General features: G+C 42.1%; 2 protein-coding genes across 6 annotated transcripts; both read left to right on the forward strand.

Annotated features, from left to right (window-relative positions):
* Nucleotides 1–254: 254 nt before the first annotated feature.
* Nucleotides 255–13,059, forward strand: TRMT12 (tRNA methyltransferase 12 homolog). Of its 3 annotated transcripts, none has more exons than XR_004346401.1 (2): nt 255–1,760; nt 1,848–4,873. XR_004346401.1 is itself a non-coding variant. In XM_032609627.1 (2 exons), exon 1 carries the CDS (start codon nt 352–354, stop codon nt 1,669–1,671), a length of 1,320 nt encoding a protein of 439 aa, XP_032465518.1. In that variant the 5' UTR covers nt 262–351; the 3' UTR covers nt 1,672–1,704; nt 1,848–3,256. The 3 variants fall into 3 exon arrangements, 1 of the variants encoding a protein (XP_032465518.1); XR_004346402.1 differs by lacking the exon at nt 1,848–4,873 and adding an exon at nt 10,938–13,059 and having other exon boundaries at nt 262–1,760; XM_032609627.1 differs by having other exon boundaries at nt 262–1,704; nt 1,848–3,256.
* RNF139 (ring finger protein 139) lies at nt 10,916–26,197 on the forward strand. Of its 3 annotated transcripts, XM_032609626.1 has the most exons (3): nt 14,345–14,437; nt 15,336–15,452; nt 23,939–26,197. In XM_032609626.1, exon 3 carries the CDS (start codon nt 23,998–24,000, stop codon nt 25,750–25,752), a length of 1,755 nt encoding a protein of 584 aa, XP_032465517.1. In that variant the 5' UTR covers nt 14,345–14,437; nt 15,336–15,452; nt 23,939–23,997; the 3' UTR covers nt 25,753–26,197. The 3 variants fall into 3 exon arrangements, with proteins under 3 accessions (XP_032465516.1, XP_032465515.1, XP_032465517.1); XM_032609625.1 differs by lacking the exons at nt 14,345–14,437; nt 15,336–15,452 and adding an exon at nt 10,916–11,007; XM_032609624.1 differs by lacking the exon at nt 15,336–15,452 and having other exon boundaries at nt 13,953–14,437.
* Nucleotides 26,198–26,541: the final 344 nt, after the last annotated feature.

Raw genomic sequence — 26,541 nt, forward strand, 5'->3', positions numbered from 1 at the left:
ATTGCAGAGAGTATCTGAGGGTTCTGGAGGATACCATCTAATTTGAAGTTTTTAAGCCGGCAGAATTCCTTCTTGTTATTAATTTCCCCTTAGGCAGGAACAAGTAACGGTTAGCCACAACAAAGATGGCGGCAGCGGCCTCACACGGCAACGGCAACGTCGACGCCATTCATCAACGAGCGCGATATCATATAGTTCCGCCTTGCCGGTCTAACGTCACTTCCGGCCCCAGCCAGCGGCGTACGCGCCTGTCTTCCGGCTTTGAGGCTTGGATGTGCGGACGGAGGTGAGAGGTCTCCGAGTCTCGCGGAGGGAATCGGAGGGAATCGCAGGGTATGCGGGGCCAGCAACATGGACAGAACAGGCGGGAAGTCCGCGGCTGTTGTCGCAGTTGTGACTGAACCTCGGTTTACCCAGCGATACAGGGAATATCTCGAGAAGCAGGAACTCCTGGAGAGACAGCACCGTGTGGAAAAGATGCCGGATGGCACCGTGGCGCTACCGGTGCTGGGAGAGGCCCTCACTGAGCAGCACCTGCGGGAGCTGAGGAATCGTGTGGCTCCAGGCAGCACCTGTGTGGTAACGCAGCTCCTGAATCCTGTTCCTTCAAAGAAGGCCCAGGCTTGTTCACCTGCCCAGAGGCTGCGTCTTGAGGTGAGTCGCTGGGTAGAGGGCCGCGGAGTGACGTGGTCAGCTCAGCTGGAGGCTGATCTGCCCCGATCTTGGCAACGACATGGCGACCTCTTGTTGCTGAGTGAAGACTGTTTCCAAGCCAAGCAATGGAGAAACTTGGAACCAGAACTCTGGGAGACGGTTGCCTCGGCACTTGGCGTCCAGCGTTTGGCCAAACGAGGGCGGGTGTCACCGGATGGCACTCGAACTCCAGCAGTGAATCTGCTGCTGGGCGACCATGGCTGGGTGGAGCATGTGGATAATGGGATCCGATATAAGTTTGACGTGACCCAGTGCATGTTCTCCTTCGGAAACATCACTGAGAAGCTTCGTGTGGCATCGCTGCCCTGTGCTGGAGAAGTGCTGGTGGATCTGTATGCAGGGATTGGTTATTTTACCTTGCCTTTCCTAGTTCATGCTGGTGCAGCCTTCGTCCATGCCTGCGAGTGGAACCCCTATGCTGTAGTTGCTCTGAGAAATAACCTTGAGCTCAATGGAGTAGCTGATCGATGCCAGATACACTTTGGGGATAACAGAAAACTGAAGCTCTCAAACATTGCGGACAGGGTGAACCTGGGGCTTATTCCCAGCTCTGAAGAAGGCTGGCCCATTGCCTGCCAAACGCTAAGACAGGATGCTGGAGGCATTTTGCATATTCACCAAAATGTGGAATCTTTCCCAGGGAAGACTCTCCAGCCTCCTGGAAGCAGTGAAATGGAAAAGGAGTATTGGTCTTCTCCTCAGCAAGTGATCACCAACCAGTTGAAAAATGGAGCTGCCAGTGATTCTAGGAGAAAAATGCTGTCAGCTGCCACCAAGCCGGAGTGGCAAAGGTGGGCAGAAGCTGCAGAAACTCGAATTGCCACTCTTCTTCAACAGGTGTACGGGAAACCGTGGAAGACGCAAATCCTGCACATCCAACCAGTGAAATCCTATGCTCCCCACGTGGATCACATAGTCCTGGATCTGGAATGCCGCCCCTGTCCTCTAGTTGGCTAGAGAAGGTGGATCCTGAGACAGGAGGATCTACGTGTGAGTGACCCTTAAAGCATCAACTCAGGCTGGGGCCTCACCCCTCTTGTCTCCTGGTAATCTATTTTAATATTTTGTTGCCCTAAAAGCAGGCTCTAAATCAAGGCATATTATTTCATTTGTCTTCCATTAACACCCTACAGAATGAGCTACGTATCTGGAAGAAGTAGTGTGGCTCATTGAAATGAGGCCTGGCTGTGCAATCGTGAGTTCTGAATTCTGACCTCAGTTCTATCTAACCTGGGGTACGTTGTTCCAGTATTCCTTTGGCCTTGAATTTTCTCATTTGCAAAATGAGGGATTCTTGGCAAGGTCTCACATGGCTGTCACCTAATAAATGGTTATACACAGGGCATTGGTTATTTTAGAGTGAAGGACGCAGTGCTGTTTCCAAAATCACTGCAGCTACAGTATGAAAACTCACCTGAGTGGGGCCAGGATGGAAGCAGGGAGACGGGCGAGGAGGCTTCTGTGGCGGTTCAGGCATGAGATCATGGTGGCTCGGACCAGGGTGGTGGCAGTGGGAGGTGAATGGATTTGAGAAGTAAAATCAATGAGTCTGAGCATTGGGGTCCAAAGCAAGGCATTCAAGTGGTGCTGCTTGGTTATTATGACTGACTGAATTAGGGAGGGAAGAGGACAAAAATTACTCTAAATTACCTCCATTCGTCTACTTTAGCATTCTTCAATGAGTAGGTGCGGGGAGGGTGTCTTAGGTTTATTGTAGTAGAGAAAGTGTTAAGAATGACTGCTTTAAATGACAGGGCAGGGAAACTAGATTTCCAGCCCTAGCTAGTGCAGTAGCTGCCAATTGCTAGCTCATTTTTAAAGTTTGAATTGAAATCTTAGATTTTTACAGGCCTCAGGCTCCCTTTCCATCTTCCTTCCCTGGCCGAGAACATCAGGGCCAACATAAGGAGCTCTAAGGAATGTGAGATACTGTGTTTTCCAAGCCTCCCCTTATTTTATGGCTGTCTGCCAGTGCCATTGTTTACTGTTGGAATGACTACATGTAAGGAATCACTGTTTACCTTTAGGATGACTAATTGTCGAGAATCAATTTTCAGACCTTTGTTTTGGTGCACTTTGAAGCCATCTGGGCTTGTTTTCCTCATGAAGGAAATACAGAAAAGTGTAGTTTGGGAGTTCCCTGGTGGCCCAGTGGTTAGGATTCTAGGCTTTCACTGCTATGGCCTGGGTTCAGTCCCTGGTAGGGGAACTGAGATCCCGCAAGCCGTGTGGCGAGGCCAAAAAAAGGAAAAAGGTAAAGTGTGGCTTTATCAGGATTTTGATTGTACCTGGCATTTGTCTGGCTGCGGTTGGGCTGGGCTGCTTGTTCTCTTGCAGCGGTGCCAGTAAGGACAGGATTGGTGTTGCTTGTGTTGTTCTGGAAATATTAAATGCCTACTATCAACATGAGCCACAGGAAATATGAAGAGGCATTAGATACCGTCTCTGAGGAGCTCCCAAGCTAGCAACAGACGTAACACAAATGCTGCAAGAGTCAGAACGCAGTAAGTGCCGTACGAGTGATAGCTCGTTGTAGGAGTGTAAAGGTGGGGAAGGAAAAAAAGCTGAGAAGTGAATGAGGAGGTCTTCAGAGAGCTAGTGTTTGAATTGGCTCTTAAAAACAGGGTGAGATTTTGTTAAGTGGAGTCAGATGCTGGTTGAAGAGACTAACAGGTGCTAGAGTTTGGAAGCTCAGAGTGTTTGGGGCGTGGCCATTAGATCAGTTTGGAACAGCAGCAGCAGTGAGAGATGTCCTGAAGGTGGGGGTCGCTGTAAGGATGAAAAAGAAGAGTGTCTAGTGCAGAGTAGGCCCCCAGGAAATGTTGGCTATCATGTGACCCTGCAGAGGGGACCTCCTAGATTCCATTCCCATCCCACAGAACGGCCTTCCTGCCTTTGCCTTCATTTCACACACTGGGTTTCTTCTCACACCTGTGCCTACAGCATCCTCTCCTCAAGCTAAAGATGCCAGGCGGAGCTTGAGCCAATCCAGGGGGAGAAACAGGGAGGAAGATAAGTCAGGGAGCCGCATGTCCAGGGGCTGAGGAGTTAGCTTCCTGCCATAAGCTGTGGGAGAGGCGGCTGATGTCACGTGCACCTAAATGAACTCATTCAACTTGTTATACGTATCAGGCCCTGAGTGTTAGTGGGGAAAGAAGATTGACATGGGCTCTGCCTTTGTGGCATTTAGGTTCCACTCATTCAGCTCCTGGCTCCTCTGTTTTCTATGTGACCTGAGGCAAGTCATGAATCTCTCATGATTTCGTTTCCTCGTCTGTATGCTGGAGTTAACAATTGAACATATCCTGAAAGAAAGTTGTTGGGTTTAAATGAGTTAACATACGTTAACTGTCATCACAGTGACTGGTATATCGTGGATATTTCAGTCTTTGTATGAGGGGAACTACCATTTCCCAATTTGGCTGTGAGAGATTGCTGCACATCTGCTTTACTTACAGCAGAATGACTTTATTTTGAAAGCCATTCGCTGGTTTATTAGGATGTTCTGTGAATTTACCCATCAGGCACTGTGCGGAGGGCCAGGGACGTAAAGGTGAGTAAACCTGAGTCCTGCCCACAATGGAATCACCATCTGGTGACATGGACACAAATGAAGCAGTGTCAGTACTGTGTACTAAGTGCACATATAGAAACAAGGGGGTTTTTACAGGCACACGTAGGATCTGGGTTCTGGGAGGTGGAGAGGGTGGCTGGGAAGGCAGGAGCAGGGATGCCTAAGCTGAGAGAGAGTGCGCAGAGTTACGTGTGATGGGAGAGAATAAGGGTCCCTTAAGCCTCTTCTCCACCTGAGTATATCCATTTACAGTACAGTTTTCTCCAAGCACTTGCTGGATGGCCTGACCTGGAAGAGACATTTAGTGGAACCAAGGAAAAAAGACTGAAGGGGTCAGGAGGCTCATGGCGTCCTTACAAACTCAATCCAGGAATTTGTAAAAGCTCTAAAGGCTTCCTTTGCGGGCATTAGTATTAGTTGCTGATTAATGTACCCACTTGATGGAGAAGTTGTGATTTAAAAACAATAATAATGATTTTATCAAACTCCCTCAACCGTGAGCTGCTCTATTTATTCACTCCATAATTTTAATAAATTACATGCATGTATTAATACACGAATATAATGTATATATTTAAAATGTACAAACAGAAATTTAAAACGATGAGACACAAATATATAGAAAAAGCTTTTTTTTTTTTTTTTGTGGTACGCGGGCCTCTCACTGTTGTGGCCTCTTCCATTGCGGAGCACAGGCTCTGGACACGCAGGCCCAGCGGCCGTGGCTCTCGGGCCCAGCCGCTATGTGGCACGTGGGATCTTCCCGGACCGGGGCACGAACCCGTGTCCCCTGCATCGGCAGGCGGACTCTCAACCACTGCGCCACCAGGGAAGCCCAGAAAAAGCATTTTTAATTCAGTTTCTTCCACCCTGGGCACACGTGTGAGAAGAAACCCAGTATATGTCACTCTGAACAGCCTCAAGGTGCAGCCACTTCACATGGGCAAGCCATAAATCTAGTCATTTTCAAACTAAACTATTATTTTAAATGATTAAAACTATTTTCATATTTTTAAAAGCATTTTTGAGTTTTGTTCTGGAATACAGTTAGGTTACTAGGAAACAGTTTGATCTTTTTGAGTCTTGCTTTTAAGCATTTGTTAGAGCAGCATATAGTCTAGGATTAATTTTTTTCCATTATTGAAGCAAGACCTTTCTTCGTTCTCTGACGCCTTGTGAATTATGAGATTTTCCACTCTTGCTGTATGTAGGAACAGGAATTATCCACCACCCTGTGTGGTGTGAGCTCTGAGTATTTTTTCCTATAATCCTTTCTGATGGGTCTTTTGTTGGCTTTTGGTAGTTTCCTGTCATGTGGGCTGATCATTACTCAGCTGAAAACTTTTAAGGCAACGGTCACCAGATTTCTGGAGTTCCCTTTGTGTGCGGCTTTCTCCTCCCTGGCATTCCACCCTGTGAACTCTACTTACTTGGGCTCCCAGGACTCACCTCCTCACCTCAGGGAGTCAGACTGCTGGCCTCCACTCCATCCTCGTGCCACAGCCTGGAAAACTTCTCCAGGCTGTAAGTTGGAGCAATTGTATAGCTCACCTGGTTTGTTTTCCACCTCTCATGGACCATTGCTCTTCATCGCCTATGTCCGATGCCTTGAGGGCCATTGTTTCATAAATTTTGTCAATTTTTTAAAAACTATTTAGAAGTTTATAATAATTGTTTTGACGTAAATGTACTAGCTTTCACAATCATTATTTTTGATGAAATTCACTCTAGCAATAATATACATACTTCAGCTGACACAATGTTTCAACATGTAAAGCACATAACAATTTCTTGCCACAATTGTTTAGAATGCTTACCTATATTATAAAATGAATATTAAAATATTAGCAATGATATCTTTCTGACTAGATATAATAACTTGCAAGATTTCCTGACCAACAATCACACACAATTTCAGAGAGGCCAGAAACAGTAAGAAAATAGGTATTTGTCTCTTTGGGTTTTTAAAGGTCAAGGTTGAATCCAAGGTAAGTAGAAAATATTGAATATGAGGCTAAAACTGAATTTTGGCATAACACACACATATTAGGTAGGTAGGTAGATACAGATGGATAGACTGTCCTAGTTTCCCTTTTTTCTTTTAGTAATTGAATTTTAAGATCAAAGCTAAACGTACAGTTTCAAAATTCAAATAAAAGTAGCAAAACTTTATGGAAAAAACAAAGCAGTTCTGCGGCACCATGGTGAAGCAGCTGTCCTGCAGCTCCTTTCCCTTCACTTTGTGTGTCTACTTTCAGCACCTTCAAATGGGCCTATGTGCCAAAGGAGATGCAGGACCTAACCTACATGTATCAACAGGAGCCGTGAGAGTCTGTTGAACTGGGTGCTGAGGGTGTGGGATGGGAAGCAGTTTGCATTCATATAGGACAGAGAACAGTACTTGCCCACCCTCTATCATAATATAGTCTGAAGAGATCTAGACCATCTGAACCTTCCACAGAATGTCACACTGACCTGTTACATTCATGCCATCATTACTACTTGGGCCAGGTAAACAATAAGTAGCTAGCATATTATACTCCCAAGGATAGGAAATAATCACTAATAAGAATAAGCAACCTTTTACATCAGTGAAATTTTTAGGGTCCAGTGGTCTGCTTGAATGTCAAGATGTCTCCTTCGTAGCAAAGAACAAATTTTTGCATCTCACTCATTTTATCAATAATTGGCCACCAAGAATGCACACCAAGCTCCAGGCTTCTTTGTGGGAATTCAGAACTTGAGAATTCTGCTCCGACTCATATACTGGGTGACTGGAAGGCTGCCAGTCTTCAGTGGGATCCAGAGCACATAAAGGCTCTGTAGCAGGTACAGGCTGCAGTGTAATGAGCCATATTGCATGGGCCATTCAATACAGGAGATTCTACGGGACAAGAGTATCTGTGATAAGCATAGCAGCCATGGGAGTTTATGGCAAGCTCCAACTGGAGAATCGCAAGGTAGACTTCTAGGTTCTGTAGCAAGGCCAAAGCATCTGCAGTGGAGAACCACACGTCATTCAAAAATGGCTCCTTGCATGCTGATGGGCCTTGGTAGGAACTGAGCATCTCATGGGACATCAAGTAACCCTTCGTGAGCTAGGTTTTGTCAGACCCACCAAGTCGATCCATCATAAGGTGGAAGCGGTACACCCGGGATCGGTGACAAGTAGGGCCGGGGGAGATGAATAGGTAGATGGTCCAGACTCCCATATCATACGTATAACACTTGAACCAGGGTCCCTCCCTCAGTTCACAACTGCGGCTGCTTGAGAGGCTATTTTGTCTAGCTGATTCAGGACAAAAAAGCCCAAACTAAGTTCACCGGTGGGTTTATTGGAATATGGGTTCAAAACTAAAATAGACTTCTGCCCTATAGCCCAAATCAGGAGCGCTGTTAAAAGACAGGTGAATTCTCCAAAAAGGCAGAATTTGGGGCAGTATTCCTGGTCATCCACTTTGTGTGGAAAAAGAAGTGGCTTGAAGTAAGAATATATCTTCTTGGGAAGTGGCAAATAAGTTGGCTAGATGATCAGGGGCCTGGCATGAAAAAGATTAGATCAGGGACAGGGAAGCCTGGAGAAGAAGCAGTGGAGAAATCTGCGGGATTCGGCACATGAGTAAAGAACTTTGTGTTGTATGACAATGCCTACCAGGATAATCCACCACAGAACAGGCACTCAACAACCAGGTAAACAGACTTGGCCAGTACTTCAGCAACCGCAGCCATCAGCTGTCCTAGTACTGGCACAATGGGCTCATGTACGTTGTCATGTCCCAGGGATGCAGGTGAGCAAGAGGCCAACAGCACGGCTTCCACTCACCAAGTGGCCACTCCCTCATGTTCAGCACTGAGCCCTTGATACAATAGCATCCCTCAAGGAAACCAAGCAGCTACTTGGTAGCAAGTTGATTACACTGGGCTCCTATCCTGGAAGGACAGTGACTGACCTTTACTAGAATCTTCCTGTCTCCAGGTATGAGTTTGCCTTTCCTGCCCACAAGATGTTGGCTAGACTACTTGTCCAAGGGCTTACAGGTGTTTGATCCATCAATATGTATCCTGCATAATATTGCCTTTGACCTAGGGACCTACTTTACAGCAAAGGACTGTTTCATGACCATGGGGTTCACTGGTCCTATCACATACTCCAGAACCTAGAAAATGCTGGCCCGGTGGAGTGGTGAAAAATCCTTTTGAAACTTCAGCAAAAGCTTGGAAGATGTGAAGATGGGATGCCGTCCACCAGGACTCAGTATACTAAATCAAACTCATTATATAGTGCCATGTCCAGTATGGACAGAAAATGCAAGTCTGGGAATGAAAAGGTAGAATTCCCCTTGTAGGCTAAATAATGGCCCCCAAATACATCCGTGTCCTAATACCCAGAACCTGTGAATATGTGATCTTACATGGTAAAAGGGACTTGGCAGGTGTGATTAAGATGGGGAGAATAGCCTTGATGATCCAGGTGGACCCAGTATAATCTCAGAGGTCCTTGTAAGAGGGAGATGGGAGCAAGGAGTAGGAGATCTGATGACCAAAGCAGGATGGAGTGATGTAAGGAAGAGACCATGAGCCAAGGAATGTAGGCAGAGCCTCCAGAAACTGAAAAAGGCAAATGGATTCTCTCCCAAAGCCTTCAGGAGAAACGCAGCCTTGCTGACACCTTGATTTTAGATTTCTGATCGCCATAATTTAAGAGAATAAATGTGTTGTTTTAAACCACTAAGTTTGTGGTAATTTATTATAGCAGCAGTAGGAAATTAATACACCCACTTTCTGTGTCCACTGATCCATGTGCTTCCCATCCCCACAACTCTGCCCTAGAGCAACGCTCCCCAACCTTTTTGGCACCAGGGACCGGTGTCGTGGAAGACAGTTTTTCCACGGACGAGGGGGAAGGTTCAGGCGGTAATGCGAGCGATGCAGAGAGGCAGATGAAACTTGCTCACTCGCCAGCCGCTCACCTGCTGTGCGGCCCGGTTCCGAACAGGCCCGGGGGTTGGGGACCCCGGCTCTAGAGGGCTGCTTCCTATCAGGGGAACTGTTTCATCAGGAGACACAATCAATAGATCCATTAAACTTTAACCTACTGAGGTTTCCCAGTAATTTAAGGCTCCTTGTGCCAAGAGGCTAGCAGACAGGAACGAATCACCATCCTGGCTGGAGTAATTGAACCTGATCAGGAGGAAGTGGAGTTACTGACAATGCGGGCAGAAAGGAATGTACTTCACACTCATTGCGTCCGCTAGGCCGTCTCTTTGATACTTCCCTACCCAATATCAGGAGTAAAATGGGCAACTTCCAAAATGGCAGGATAAGGACCTCCAAAAACTGGCTCTTCCATAAAAAGCAATGAGAACACTGGCAAAAATTGTCAAAATCAACCTTTTCAGAATTCTAGAAACTAAAGGCTTGCGACAATCTAAGGAGCATTCATTCAAGAAAAACAGCTAAGTCTTGATTAAAAAGGAAAGCTTCTGGCATTTTAACTTGCTCTATTCCCAGCCCCTCACCTCTAATACAATGTTAAATTGTTCCTAATTTTAGGGAGAATGCCTGTACTGTGTTTGACCATTAAGTTATATGCTGTCCTTAGGTAGTATCCATAGAGTCCCATTATAGTGCTGTTTTTAAAAAAATCATCCTTTTTCCACTGCACTGTAGTGTCACTTTTATGATAAATCTGGTGATTGTATATGTGTGGGTCTATTTCTAGACTTTCTCTTCTGTTACATGGGTCAGTTTTTCTATCCATGTACCACCAATACCATCTTGTCTAAATTAGAGCCTTAGAATAAGACCTGATATGATACTGTAAATCATTCAACTTTGTTCTTTAAGATTGCGTTAGTTATTCTTGACCTTTTGCATTTTCTTACGGATTTTAAAATCAGCTTGTCAATTTTTTGAAAAAAGTCCTGCTGAGATTTTTTTTGGGGGAAGGAATTACATTGAACCTATAAGGTAAAGTTGACATCTTTGCAATATTGTATCTTTCACCTTGAAGCTTTTGTTCTACTCATTTGGGTGTAGCTATGAAATGAGAAGTGGTTATCAGAAGCCTGGATGACAGGATCCTGTCCAGGGTGAAGGATCCTATATTTCCCGTCTGTCCGAGGGATACTATATCCATCTTCTCTAGGCTCCCTGCCTTGACAGATGTTTTTCACTTAGTATTACTTGTACTCTTCCTCTCAGCAGTATCTAATCCCTCAGATTATTCTTAACCATCACCTTAGATGACTAACATATTTGAGCCTATCATATATTTATATCCTAATATAAATTCAGTACTACTGAATGGTTATCACATATAACAACCCACACTAATAAACAGTATCTTCACAGTACTAACACAGTATGTATCATAGGGGTTCCAATGAGTATTTCTCCTAAAATCTGTTTACCACATACCATACTAAGTACCTAAAACATGTTGTTTTAATTTGTGTAACAAGCATGAGCAATTACTTGCAGAGGATCAGATCTTAGGCTGTGGAATCTGAAAAGTGTGAGTTAGAAACCTGCCACTCTTAATTGCCTGTGTCCTTGGACAGGTTTGTGGAGGATTAAATTGGATAATACATGTTATATGTTTTGTATCTTATCTGACATTATTAACCTTTTTTTCTCTTTTTCCCAGATGAGGATACTGAAGATGAGAGCTTAAGTACATTGTCTAGAGACAGAGAACTAGTGAGAAGCAGAAGTGGGTAAGCATACTGCCAGGCATATAGAAAGTGCTCAGTAAATGTTGAATGAATGAATGAATGAATGAACCAAAGTCAGTCAGTATGTACTCAACGTTGACTCCAAATGCCACTATATTCTCTCATGTTTCCTTTGTTAACTAAACAACAACAGAATCTTCCTATTCATTTGGCATTTACAAAGCGAGAAAATTCAAATAGCTGAATTTCCACGAGCACATCTGAAATTTACTTTAATGAATGAGAAAAACTATAAAGTAATTTAGGATCAGAGATTATTTTCCAAGTAGTTCCCAAGGTCTGAGATAAAGTTATGGTATGTATTTATCCTTTTTGGGGCTATCAATACCTACCCTTCTTCCAGCATCCCCACCTTCCATTTGAAGGAAATACAAAATACGTTGGCAGGGAGAGCTGGGGTGGGTAATTCTAAGTGCTTGTTTCCTGCTGCTTTCTCCCACTAAGGAAGCTGCTTGTACCTGCCCTCTGGTACAGCTTGGGTACAGATACATGGTCCAATAAGCTTGACCAATTGCATAGTCACTCTTGGAACCTGAAATTCTGAAGAATAATTAAAATAATTCTTTAATAAATTCCCTTTTTGCTTAAGATAGCCCAGAATCAGTTCCTGTTGCGTGTAACAAAGACTTGGCTGATGTAAATATCAACCGAAAATTGAAACTAGTTTTTACACATTCTACATCTAAAGGCTTTTTAGAGGTACTAAAAGGCTTCTGAACCATTAAAGCCAAATGAACAGATTGTTATTTTTGAACATGGGTAATTTATGAATACACACACACACACACACACACACACACACACACAGCTACCCCACATACTGTTCTGGGTAGACTCAATTTAATATATACCTGAGTTGTGCAACATTCATATCAATGTAGAAGCCAAAGAGATTAGATTCAGTGAATTGCAGCTATTTCTTTGAAAGCTTATCTTTTATCTTAAAAATCCCTAAAAGCATTCTAAAAACTACCTCATTAATGTAAATTTAGATTTAAGGTAGTATTTTAAAGTACTTGCCAGGATCTTATTCATACCTTCATTTTATAGATAGGGAGAGTGAGACCTAGTGAGTTTAAAGAGACATGCTTGAAGTCATATGTAAGATAACTGTGCCACCACTCCTGAAAGTTCTGGGCCCAAGGTGGAATTTAGTTTTAATTAGAAATTCTTATACTAATAAAATTTGTGCATCAAATTAAGATCAGAAACTATTAAAACATGGATAGGCAAGAAAATGTAGAGGAGGGACAAAAATCTTTTCCTTCCTAGGTTCTGTGGCTGGGGCCCTGGAAATTAAACCAATAAAATAAAGATTAACAAGAGAAACGCAAGAGTTTATTAACTCATGCCATGCACATACGTCCGGGAGAAACTAAGTGTTGAATAACTCAAAGAGGTGGCTACAATTCGGGGCTTATATAGCATCTTAACAAAGAACAATGCATTGTAGAGAAGTGATAAAGGAAAAGGGGTTTAGGCTTTTGGGGTGGCAGACTGTGGGAAGGTGAATGTATGGGGGGAAACTAATGGATAAGGATTAGCTTAATAAGCTTTGCCAGTGATTGAGTCTAAGAGTCGTCCTCTTCTTGGTAAGGGAGAGGGAGACACCTTTACCAGTAGAAATTTATGTCCTATTTTCAGGCAAATGGGAAGGAGGGAAGTGTTGAGCTGGGGAGCTTTTTGTTTGTTCCTGCTGTTTCTCAACTGTCTTCAGCTCAAAATAATCATGTCAAAGTAACATATTTTGGGGTGGCATGTTCCGATCCTCTACAAAAACAAAAAAGTATGGCCTCTTCTGCCCTGAGAAGGAAAGAAGGCACTGACTGTGTGTTCTTACCTCAAAGATTAGAAACAAAGACAGCAGTCAGAGTTCTTGCCCTTAAGTCACATTAGTAATGAGTTCTTGGTACTTCCCTGGTTGCCCAGTGGTTAAGAATTCCCCTGCCAGTGCAGGGGACACTGGTTGGAGCCCTGGTCCGGGAAGATCCCACATGCCGCGGAGCAACTAAGCCCGTTCAGCACAACTACTGAGCCTGCACTCTAGAGCCCGCAAGCTATAACTACTGAGCCTGCGTGCCAGAACCACTGAAGCCCGCACACCTAGAGCCCGTGCTCCGCAACAAGAGAAGTCACTGCAATGAGAAGCCTGCGCATCACAATGAAGAGTAGCCCCGGCTCGCTGAAACTAGAGGAAGCCCCAGTGCAGCAACAAAGACCCAACGCAGCCAAAAATAAATAAAAAACCAAAAAAAAAGGGTTCTTGCCCTTGGCATTAGTATAATGTGGCCGACCACGGTCCGCAGTTCTGCCTAATCGGGTAGTAGATAGAAAGGATGATGTGCAAAGAGATGAGAGGGATGTTTTTCTCGGTAGCGCCTACCACTCCAAGCCCAATACCACGAAGGGTGCCCGCTCCATACACCGCACGCAGCGACGCCTCCGACAGGCGGCCTTGTAGCATCTTCCCCGGAAGGTCGACCGCTCAGACCCGGCTTCCCGGTGGAGTGGAGTAGCTCTGGCAGGCGGCGCCCTTTGGCTCTCCTCCTGCCAAGCAGTTCTGAATCATGTTTATGGGACGTTTAATGGGCTCTAATAAAGCAGCTAATAATTCCCTCCCGAGGAAGCAGTGACTGCCTCACACGCCAACGCCCTTGCGGGTGAGGCGCCCACCCTGAGGCTGGAGGGCGCGGCTGCCCAACAGCGCCTGCGCCACTGGGTGGTGCCAAAAGCAGCAAAGGCGGCCCCGGCTCCGGAGATGGGCGGAAACCATGGCAACGATAGGGACGTCTGCTACGCCGAGCGTGGTGACCGCGAGGGGAGCGCCCCTAGCGCCGTATTATGACGCGAGCGTCGGCGCGCGGCTTCCGCGGTCTCGCGTGACCGCGGGAGCAGCCTCCGGGCCTGGCAACAGCACCCACTGCAGAGGCGGGCGGGCGAGGTCAAGATGGTGGCTCCACGGGCGGGGGAGGCGGTGGAGGGAGGAGGGGCCAGACCATAGCCGGCCGGAAACACCGGCACCCACAGGCCTCCCGGGAGCCGCCGCTGCTGCCTCCGCCGCCTGCTCCAGCTCGAGAGACGCGAGCGGGCGGCGGGGCGGGCCGTGAGAGAGACACGAGAGGAGGGAGGGCGGGGGCGGAGTCGCCCGCCTTCGCCTCCGCCCCCGGCCGCCGTCCCGGACCCTGCCCCGCGCGGCTCTACCCGGCCCGCCCAGCCCCGGTGTGGCAGCGGCTTATGGCGGCGCTGGGGCCCCCGCAGCAGCAGGTGCGGATGGCCCATCAGCAGGTCTGGGCGGCGCTCGAAGTGGCGCTCCGGGTGCCCTGCCTCTACATCATCGACGCCATCTTCAACTCCTACGATTCCAGCCAAAGCCGGTTCTGCATCGGGCTCCAGATCTTCCTCCGGCTCCTTGGTGAGGGGGACGGGGTAGCCTGCGTCCGGGGACGGCTCCGCGGGCCGAGACGTGCAGGAAGGAGAGGGCAGCGGAGCGCAGGCCGTGGGGTGTGTGTATGTATGTGTGTGTGTGTGTGTGTACGTACTAGTTTCGCGGGCCGAGACGTGCAAGAGGGAGAGGGCAGCCGCGCGCAGGCGGTGGTGTGTGTGTGTGTGGTGTGTGTGTGTGTGTGCGCGCGCGCGCGCTAGTTTCGTTTCCCCCCTGGGGGCGTCTTTGCGGGCCGGACGGGAGGAGGAGATGACATTCGTCTCAGAGTTGACAGCGGAGTGGTCCTCCCTGCGAGTCAGTCTCCTGTTCATTTTTGCCTCTGAGCGAGGGCGGGGAGAAAGCAGCGAGGTGTGAGCATGCGGCTCTGTGCCTGCTGTTTCTCTAGGGGAATGAGTGCTTGACCGCGTTCTATGCGACAGCCTTGGAAAAACAGCAACTCTGCTTACGTTTTTGATCTCGCCGTGTGTGACCTTGGGCTCGTCGTGCCGAGGCCTGGGCCTCAGTTTCCCCCTTTCCAAAATGCAGGGTACTCGTATGTTGTCATTTAAATATCCAAACGAAGGAGAATATCAAACCTTGAAACTGTTAGAAAAATCCTCACGAAGAAGGCGATACTTATATAACGAGTCCTAAAATTTTCCATGAATAGAGAAGAAGGTATTGAGAACGGTTATAAAAACGTGGCTAGGAAATGATAAGACTTGAAAATCAGTGTCTTGGTTGCATATGAATGGAGTGTTAAAAGAATCTTATACTTCATTCCCCATTTTCACTTGCATTACCAGAGTGAGGAGGATTTACACTTAAAAGAAGTTTTTGAGTAATTGAAACGTGGCAAATTTTGTTGATGAGGTAATTCTTGTGTTAGTTTTTAGTGAGGCTGTGCTTTTGAAGTGTTGCTGAGGACGAGCTGATGGTGAGATCCTTACCAAGCCTGAATTAGGAGCCATCTGTTGCTGCTTTATTCCTACTCTTTAAAAAAGTGGTAATGTTGAGTTTTGTTTATAACAACACTTTACATTTGTTTGGTACTTTAGTTTTGCAGTGCCTTTTCACTGGTATTATCTAACCTAACGTTCAAAAATCCCTCAAAGGAGGGTGGGTGGTGTTATTCTCATTTTACAAATGAGGAAACTGAGAGATAGAGGTTAAGTGTTTTGCTTTTGATACACAGCAAGTAATTGGTTGCCAGCACCTGGGCTTAACAATCTTCTGGCATGGTTCGTCTTCCTCCTCAGTACAGCTGCAGTCCAGATACAGAATGCTATAATAATGATTATATGCTAGATCTTAAAACTAACAGATGTGAACGTGATGTTCTTTAGCACAAGACTTCTCAGTAACCCACCAGCTACTTAATCCCAGCCATCCTGCTTACCACTGCAAAATGTAATGCCCTCTTATTTGTGGCAGAAATGGAGCTGTGTGATTTCCAATGTATAGGAATAGCGAATCATTATGTTGTACACCTGAAACGAATATAATGTTATCTATTGATTATACCACAATAAAAAACATTAGCTAGCTTTAATGTTTTGTACTTAACATATTTCGTTTAATTCTGATAGTCAGGGAATACAAGTGAGGTTAGTTAAATAATGTTACAATGAAATTAATAAGAATGGGGACCTGTTGGGAAAGCATTTTATTCCTGCCAGTTAGAAGTCACTCATTATGATCATAAATTAACAGGCAGTTGCTTGTCTCATTATAGAAAGGTGGTCCCAGCTGAGCCTGATAGATCCCAACCCCTCCCCACGGTACCTCTCCACGTTAATTGATGACATGCGTGCAGTCAAGACCTGTGCTGACTCCTGGGTTGGGGAGACTGAGAAATGGAGAACACTGATCATTTCTATTCCTGAACCCCACAGGAGAAGAGAGAGTTTGCTAGAGAGAGAGCAGAGGCTCTAGGGAACTTTATGAAATTTGGGATTACCACGTGTTGTTTTGGGCACTGAATAACCAAATGTATTGTAACGTGGACTTGAGGGTGGTAGGAGGGGCTTTCCCTGCTTCTGCTTTGAGAGGAGGGAGGAGGCCATGGTGGAGGAGCTGGGAAAAAAGAAACCAAAACAGAACTGGGTTTGAGAGGATTCACATACTCATTCTGCCAGTAGTGTAGCCACTGTCTTGAGTGTTCTTCTGGCATGTAACTACAGAGCCTCTGAGAGCCCCTTGGGGACCAGGTGCTTTAATGCAGTGTGCTCAGAGTTGAGCTTCAGGCTAGGGAGCTTTAAAGGAGTATTTTCTTTAGTTAAATCTTTTGTAGTTTAAGAACACTGAATAAAGTAATCTGGTGTTTTCCTTGTACTATATCCATGCTTCTTATTTTTGTAGTAAATCATGGAAGTTTGCATTTGAGAGGTTAAAGAAGAATGTGACCTCAGGCAAGTTACACCTGCTCTGTGCCTCCCTTTTCTTATCGGTACCTTTTTAAAGATGGATCATAATGGTGTATCTCTCTTATAGAGTGTTAAGGGCAATAAATAAGGACATAAGTTCTTGTAACAGTACCTGGAACCTAGTAAGGGCCATTTAATTGTTAGCTACTGGTAAATGGTAGCTTAAAAAAATTTTTTTAATACTTCAATTAAGACCATACTGTGTTACAGATATTTCAGTTTTTGGAAGTCATCAGCAAAATGTTGGTGCTGTTTATTTGAAAATTTTGATCCCAGAGTATTCTCTGGGTCAGACTTTATGAGAGATACAAAATATTTTCCCAATCTATCATTTGACTGCTCCTCACATTATGGCAGTGTAATTATGCTAATTTATGACATTTGTAAGAATGATAAAATTATTAAAAACTGGTTTTGGTGGTAAAAAATTTCATCCTGAATAAAAACAAATGTCTTAACTATTTGAGGACCATTCGATGAAGCATCTTATTTGTTATTGAAAGTGACAGGTTTGTGTGTAAAAGATACCAAAGGATGGTTGAAATCAATTGTTCTATCTGGTTAGTTTTTTAATAATTGTAGACCTCTCTGTGCTACTGTATATAAATCTCAAAATTTGTCACTCACCTTTTTCCTTAAAATGGAATTGTAAACATGGAAATCTATTCTGTATCCAGTTTTATTTAGTGTCTGAAGAATTTTGTCTCCTACCCCTACAAAAAACTATTACTACTATACTTTTATTTGGTATCAAACTAATAAGAGAATTTCAGCAAGTCAGAATATAAAGCATCTCATTTTGGAGATCCAAATAAGGTCATATCACAATATATATAACTTTTAAGAATATTAAGCTATTCTTAGGAGGTGTTCAATGCTAAATGAAATGCAGCCCAGTGCAGCGTAATGCTGAATTAACAAGTCTAAATCCAAGGCAGAAAATGCAAGCATAGGAGTTTGTTTTAATAGTATTACTCATATAATGACAATTCATTGAAGTGGAAAGTCCTTTCTAAACATAAAAGAAAATCCAGAAGTTACAAGGGTAAATTTGAGTACATAAAAATGAAAAACCTCTTTATGAAAAAATTCTTTTTTTACAAAGGTTCTTAAAAATGACACATTAAGGGGAAAATATTTGCATCATATTTAGTTGAAGTACTAATAAAAGTTTTACTCTGTCAATAAGAAAAACTTATACTCCCAGAGAAAAATGGGCCCAGGATAAGCATTTCACAGTAAATGAAATGCACATGGTCAATAAGCAAAACAAAAATTACTCAGCCTTATTTATAATTTAACAAATGTAGTTAAAACAAAATTTCACTTAGGAGATTGGTGAAGAATTCAAAGTTTGAATAAAAACTAGTTTGGCAGAAGTATGGGGAAATAGATGAAGTTAAACAATTTTTGTAAGGTGTTATTTCTCTGTAAAGCCATTTGGTGCTATCAACTAAAATTCATCGTATACCTTTTGACTCACAATTCCAGTTCTGAGAACTTGGCCTGAAGATAATAGTTGTGCAAAAACTGTTGGCAAGGATATTCATTGCAGCATTGTTGGTAATAACAAAACAAAAACAAATTGTTAATCTAAATGTCTATTGAAAGAGAATCTGTTCATTGTACAATATTATCAGTTTCAGCCATGCAATGAAGTTGTTGAAAACAATGAGGTAGTTATTTTTGGTGCTGTAGAAAGAACTCAGAAAACCTGTGAAGTGTAAAAACGAAGTGAAGCAGTAGTAATTATGACTGCATTGGGATAGCCTTAGGGGTTCTCAGCAGAGATACCGTTGACATTTTGGATGGGATAATTCTTTGGTGGGGGCGTGGGGACTGTGGCCAGACGACTGGAGGGGAAAGGAGGGTGTGCAAACTGATCCTGGTTGAGAACTACTGAGGTGGACAAATAGCCCAGTAAATAGCACAGAATAGAAAGCCCAGAAACAGACCACCCATGTATGTAGAGAAACTTGATGTGTTTCAGAGGTAGAATTGGAAATACACAATACATTGAGGTAAATACAGACTATTAAGTTAGTGGTTATTTAGTTATTCATGTGGAAAAAATTATACTGGATCCCTACCTCACATCAATATATAAATAGTTTGGACTTCCTGGTGGCACAGTGCTTAAGAATCCACCTGCCATTGCAGGGGACACGGGTTCGAGAAGATCCCACATGCCGTGGAGCAACTAAGCCCGTTCGCCACAGCTACTGAGCTTGCGCTCTAGAGCCTGTGACACACCTACTGAAGCCCCTGCACCTAGAACCCGTCCTTCACAACAAGAGAAGCCACCACGATGAGAAGCCCGTGCACCTCAACGAAGAGTAGCCCCTGCTCACCGCAACTAGAGAACGCCCGCGTGCAGCAACAAAGACCCAACACAGCCTAAATAAATACATAAATAAATAAATTTATAAAATATATATAAATAGTTCTAAGTGGATTAATATCTAAATGTGAAAAGCAGAACTTTAAAAGTTTTAGAAGAAAATATAGAATTTTTTTTTAGGGTTAGAGTAAGGGAAAAGTTCTTTAGAAATATGTAGAAGCAAATGTATTAAATAATGATTGATAAGTTCAATGATATTAAAATTAAAAACCTCCGTTAATCAGAAGCCAGCATCAGAAAGTGAAAAGAGCGGCCACACATCTGGAGAAGATATTTGCATTACAGATAACTACAAAGAGTCTGTAGTCAGAATATTTTTTAAATGACTACAATTCAATAAGGAAAAACAACTCCGTAAATAATTGAGCAAAAGATAAACTGGCAATTCACAGAGGAAGAAACATGAATGGTCAGTAAATCGAAAGGTGCCCTCTTTGATGAGTAATCAGAAATGTAATTTTTAGAAAAGGTTAAAAAACTCCACTATTATAATGAGATCTCCTTTGGGTAAAAAGCAAAAACAAGTATTTATCCATGAATGTGTGCTTATTTATGCAAAACTTGGTTAACGTTTCATTTAATACCTATAGGGTTGAACTTTTAAAAAAAATCATGTTCATATATTTCTTTTTAATAAACATAAAAATTTAATTTAAAAGCAAAATTTATCTTATTAATAAAAAACTTAGAATACCCTTTTTTTAACCTAAAGTAAGAGTTTGATAGAAAAATTTTCTTTATGCTATAGTTTGTCAGGTACACCTACAGACTGACATCCCAATATGTACATCCCAAGATGTTTTATTTACTTTGTTCTATATTTCATTCCATATGGTTCCCTTGGGAGTAATGTAGTTAAAACATTTTTGTACTGTTCCATCTTTATTCTGTCAGGCATTGAAATGTTTTTCCACAGCTTGCTTTAGATTTTATATTAAAGGTATTTAAGGTACCTGGGGAGTTACGTCTTATTTCCTTCTAATTTTTAGTCCCCAACTTCCAGAAAGGTTAAGGGTATGAATGGACTTTACACATAAAAGAATTAAACACTTTGCTGTGTGACATGCATGGTGGTTTGTTTTTTGTTTTCAGCTTGTTTTGTTTGCTCATTTTTGGTAATCCAAATTGAAAAGGCCCTGAACTCTTTCATGAATTGAGTTCATGTATATCTTCAAAGCTCTAAATTCATTTTGATACCTGCCGTTTTCCTACCTTGAGCACTTTAGTGAAGCTCTCTAATCACTGAAGAATTGGATCCCTGAATTGTGATTCCAGTTAATTCTATGCACCACTGTCCCAAGGTGATTTTTCTTTATAAAGTAGCATTTATATATAGCCTTGATTACTTATTGCAGGTCACTCTTAAATCCTAATGAGGAAACTGTCCTGGGGCTTAATTTTCTTAGGCCTACAGGTTAAATATCAAGAGTTGCATGTCTGAAGTTGTGAAAATGCAATGAAACTTTGATATTATTGACACTTCCCAAAGGCCACGAGAGGGAATATTACTTGAGAGACTTGGAAAGTTGACTTTTTTTCCCTGTGAAATGAGAGCTGATTCTACATTCCATACACAGGAACATGAGTATAAAGGAAAAATTTAAGAATTTTAAAAACTAAAATAATTTAAAATAATAATAAAATTAAAATAATTTTATACTATTCTTGAAATGTTTGGTCATTATTAAATCTTGGGGAATAATTTTAATCAAGAAAGAGTAGTATCAGGGGCTTCCCTGGTGGCACAGTGGTTAAGAATCTGCCTGCCAAAGCAGGGAACATGGGTTCGAGCCCTGGTCCGGGAAGGTCCCACATGCCAGGGAGCAACTAAGCCCGTGCACCACAACTACTGAGCCCGCATGCCATAACTACTAAAGCCTGCACGTCTAGAGCCCGTGCTCCGCAACAAGAGAAGCCACTGCAATGAGAAGCCCGTGCACCGCAAGGAAGAGTAGCCCCTGCTCACCGCAACTAGAGAAAGCCCGCGCGCAGCAACGAAGACCCAACGCAGCCAAAAATAAAAATAAATAAATTTTAAAAAAAGATGAAATGGAGACAAATCAACTTTAGGGGTGTTTACTTTAAAAAAAAAAAAGTATCAGATTGTTACTTGCTAGGAGACATCCAAACTTTGAGGTTGTAGTCTCACTACATTATTTGTCTATCACACTCTCTTTTGTCCAGAAGTATTTCTAAAACCCAAATAATTCCTTAATCTGTGTAAAAATAAGCATCGGGGGAAAAAGCTATTAGAATAAAAAGATCTGGTTATAAGTTACAGCAAAGTTCATGAATATTCACAGGTAAAGATTAATGTACCACTTTGTGAATAGCAAGTTAAAAATAATTTACAGTCCCTGCTTGACTTTCTCCCTTTTAAAAAGTAACATATAATAGAACTGACGTTATCATGGTTTTGTTTTGATGCATTTTAGGAGATTAAGTTTTGTTTCAGGAAAAAATACTTTTGTTTTTCTGTGTAGAGAAAGTAAGATTACATATGGCATATGGTGGCTGAGTAAATTCCATTTCCTGTTACTTTCCACAGGAAGGGTTTCTAAACCTGCTCAAAAAAAAAAGCCCATTTTCTGTTGAAAGGGCTCTTTGGGAGGATTATTAGTGGCCCACTTGTTCAGCGAATTGGGTGGTTCTTGTGCAGAGGCTGATGTATCTTCCAGGTGATTGTTTTCTTTTGTTGTCCTTTTCACAAATGACCTGACAAATAGGCACAGGATAAAATTTTAAGTTTATGGGCAAAGTCATCATTTGGAGGAACTTGGCCCTTGCTTTTAACTGCAGTAGATTGTGGAATGGCTCTATTGTATTATGCAGTGTTGGTCTTGGTTGCATGCTGAAATCAGGTGGATAGATGGATGTTTAATTTGGAGTTTGTCACTTTTTCGGTACTCCAAGGTCCGATTTCTCAGCTTTGTCTTACCTTTTCATAGGTTTCAGTTTCCAAGTGGGCTGTATTTTATGGTTGCCTTTAAAAATAGAACACAGAATTCAACAGAAACGTTTATTTCCCCAATTATTTTATTTTCTACAAAATATTTCGGGATCTATAGATGTAAAAGGTAGGATCCTTGCTTGCTAGTAGGTACCTGCTCAGATAACTACAAACTTCAGTGTCAGGTGGTGTATGAGTATTAGGAGTTTCGCCAAGTTCTGTAGATGTGCTGAAGGAACAGTCAGCATCAGGAAAAGTGGGTTTGTAGGATGGGTAGGATTTGAACAGTCAGGGATTTGGGAAGTTGATGGGCCCGTTCTGCCAGGCAAAGAGAAGAATGTAAATACAGCTGTAATCATGGCAGAGAAGAAGGGGTATGTTTGGGAAAGAAATCTGGCGCATTGGTGTGTGTGTTGGGAGGATTATTACTTTAAAGCAAATTGGGTCCTTGAATGTTAGGACAAGGAGTGTAGGTTTTAATTGATAGTAATTTCAGAGCTGCTGCAGTATTTTGAGCAGAGACATGAAGAAAGGCAGTTTGGTGATGGCTTGTAGATGGATTTGGATGAGAGAGTTTTCAGAGACAGACTAATAGGTGGGTGTCACTGAGAAAAGGGAGGTATAGGTATTAGTAAAATTTGTCACTGATTGTCAGAGTTTGAGGATGAGGGGCTAGAGGTGCTGTTAGGAGAATAACAATGGTACCTCTGACTGACATTGGAAATCGCGAGGAGGAACTGTTTGAGGCGAGAGTAGGTTCAGTAGGTTTTAGAAGTTTTGAGTGTTGCAGTTGTAATGTAGAAGTGTAAGTAGGTGAATATTTGGGTGTGGTTCCCATAGCTGAAACCTTGGATAATAATGTTTATCGTAATCTCACTTAAAAATTTGTCAGAGCACCAAAAAAGATGGTGCTGGATGCACAACAGACTACACATTGGTTGCTTACAGAGGGGGGTGGGGGAAGATTTATTAAAACATGTTGTGGTTTTCTGAATGTTACTTTTGTAATTTGAAGAACAGTAAAAAGGGTTGACTATTTGAAGAAAAAGATTCAAACATACAGGAAAAAGGAAACTTGGAGGAAATGTCTGGTATCTGAGGAAAGTATGTACAGAAAAAAAGTGAATTTGGACCTGAAGGAGAATGCTCAAATTTAAGGAGCAGGAAAAATAAGAGCCAGTAGGAGTTCAGTTTGAGTAAAAGGAGGAATTAGGGGTAAGTGTGAAACTTAAACTTGATTTCCTAAAGAACACGTTTGAGAAAAAGAAATCTCAGATTTAATAGGAACAAGTTTTCCATTTGGGTTACTTTTAATTCTTAATGTTTTTGTAATGGAATTATCTTAAATATTTTTAATAATTGAATATGTTCTTTCAAGTTTCAAACTTCTTAAACTGTATATCATGACAAACTCATCTTGAAGATAATTTAGTAATTTGGTGTCTGGACATATAATACTACTTGAATTACTTTGGAAATTAGAAAATAAGGGGTAGGATTTTTAAGGATAATATAATATGTTTGATCTGTCCTGTTGAACTTTGACTTTACAAAAAACATTTATTGGCCTTTAAGCCTAAACTGTCTTCAGGCTTAACATTCATCAGTTTGAAAATATTCATACTTCCTTACTAAAGGAAGAATATCATAACTGTTAGTGGAAAAAACATTCTTTAAAAATGTTTCATTCGAATGTCCTTTCTTTTTTTTTTTAGGTATATTTGTATCCAGTATTGTTCTGATCTTGTCACAGCGATCACTTTTCAAGTTTTACATGTACAGCTCAGCCTTTCTATTAGCTGCAACTTCAGTGTTGGTAAATTATTATGCTGCTTTGCACATTGACTTCTATGGTGCCTACAACACATCAGCTTTTGGAATTGAGCTGCTTCCTCGAAAAGGGCCCTCGCTGTGGATGGCACTCATCGTTCTACAGCTAACATTTGGAATTGGATACATTACACTACTCCAAATTCATTCCGTCTATTCACAGTTAATTATTTTGGATCTCTTGGTTCCTGTAATAGGCTTAATCACAGAGCTACCATTACACATCCGAGAGACTTTAGTTTTTACCTCTTCCTTGATTCTCACGTTAAATACAGTGCTTGTCTTGGCAGTGAAACTTAAGTGGTTTTATTATTCCACAAGATACGTTTATCTTTTAGTAAGGCACATGTATCGAATTTATGGATTACAGTTATTAATGGAGGACACATGGAAGAGGATTCGTTTCCCAGTTGTACTGAGAGTCTTTTGGCTAACAAGAATTACAGCTCAGGCTACGGTATTAATGTACATCTTAAGGATGGCAAATGAAACTGATTCCTTCGTTATTTCTTGGGATGATTTCTGGGACCTCGTTTGTAATCTTATAATTAGTGGATGTGATTCTACACTCACTGTACTGGGCATGAGTGCTGTAATATCCTCAATAGCCCATTATTTGGGTCTTGGAATATTGGCCTTTATTGGATCAACTGAAGAAGATGACAGGCGGCTTGGCTTTGTAGCACCTGTTTTATTTTTTATTTTGGCTCTTCAGACTGGTTTAAGTGGGTTAAGACCAGAAGAGAGACTTATTCGCTTAAGTAGAAACATGTGCCTTTTATTAACAGCAGTCCTGCATTTCATCCACGGAATGACAGACCCTGTATTAATGTCTCTCAGTGCCTCTCATGTGTCATCTTTTCGTAGACATTTTCCTGTGCTCTTTGTCTCTGCTTGCCTGTTTATTCTTCCTGTTATACTCAGTTACGTTCTTTGGCATCACTATGCACTAAATACATGGTTGTTTGCAGTTACAGCCTTTTGTGTGGAACTCTGCTTAAAAGTAATTGTTTCTCTCACTGTTTATACGTTATTCATGATTGATGGCTACTATAATGTCCTCTGGGAAAAGCTTGATGATTATGTCTACTATGTTCGTTCAACAGGCAATATTATTGAATTTATATTTGGAGTGGTAATGTTTGGAAATGGGGCTTATACTATGATGTTTGAGTCAGGAAGTAAAATTCGGGCTTGTATGATGTGCTTACATGCCTATTTTAACATCTATTTACAAGCAAAAAATGGCTGGAAGACATTCATGAATCGTAGAACTGCTGTAAATAAAATTAATTCACTTCCTGAAATAAAAGGGAGCCGCCTACAAGAAATAGATGATGTATGTGCAATCTGCTATCATGAGTTTACAACATCTGCTCGTATTACACCGTGTAATCACTATTTCCACGCACTCTGCCTTCGGAAATGGCTGTACATTCAAGATACTTGTCCAATGTGCCATCAAAAAGTGTACATTGAAGATGATATCAAGGATAATTCAAATATATCTAACAACAATGGATTTATCGCACCCAATGAAAATCCAGAGGAAGCTGTAAGAGAAGCTGCTGCTGAATCTGACAGGGAATTGAATGACGACAGTTCAGACTGTGATGACGACGCCCAAAGAGAAAGAGATGGAGTGATTCAGCACACAGGCACAGCAGCTGAAGAACTGATTAATGATGATACTGATTAAAACAGCATCTACTAATCATTGAGGTATTTGTTTAAAATTCAGTTCATCCAAAATGGAGTAATACGCTTCACTTCAGTGTGTAACCAAGCACAAAAACAGTATCAATGTTGAATCTGTGAATGGTTTTCCGTTTACTGTGATGTGCTACTGTAAATATACCTCTTCAATTACTTCTGGTCTCTTTGGTGACCTATTTAAATTTGTGTACATTATTGTACATAGAATAAAATTTTCACATTTTTATGACAAATCTGAACAAATAACTTTTTAATAGATGTAATAATATGGTGTGTCCACTGTGCCAAAGATTCCTCAATGGAAGTATGTAATGTATCTAACTCTGGACCCTAGTTCTTCTTTAAAATGGGTGGGAGAGAACAAAAATGCAAATCAGGGGAAACCGTATTAAATCAAAGAAATCAGGGAATTTGGACCAACCAGAGGATAAATGCTAAATGTAGAGTATTTTTAAAACTAAGGAAAAAAATAGGCTGCCAGAAGTGATTGAGACTTTTTTGAAATTTGAGAGTAGCATTGTGGTTGAGCTGGGTTTGAAAGTCACAATTCGGAGAGTGTGTGAGTTGAGAAACAGGCTTATTTATATATCAACTAACCTTTGGTATAAACCAGGATGTGCTATTTTGATGTAAAAATCAGTGTATTTGTTAGCCAGTCTGTTTGCAGAGTTGACATAAAATTGTCCTTTTGAACTTTTGAAGAGATTACAACATGAAATATTTGGGGGTTTTCACTATTGTAAACTAAGACATTAAGTGACTTTAAAAAATT

This window comes from Phocoena sinus, chromosome 17 (genome assembly GCF_008692025.1).
Source record: "Phocoena sinus isolate mPhoSin1 chromosome 17, mPhoSin1.pri, whole genome shotgun sequence".
NCBI classification, from domain to species: Eukaryota; Metazoa; Chordata; class Mammalia; order Artiodactyla; family Phocoenidae; genus Phocoena; species Phocoena sinus.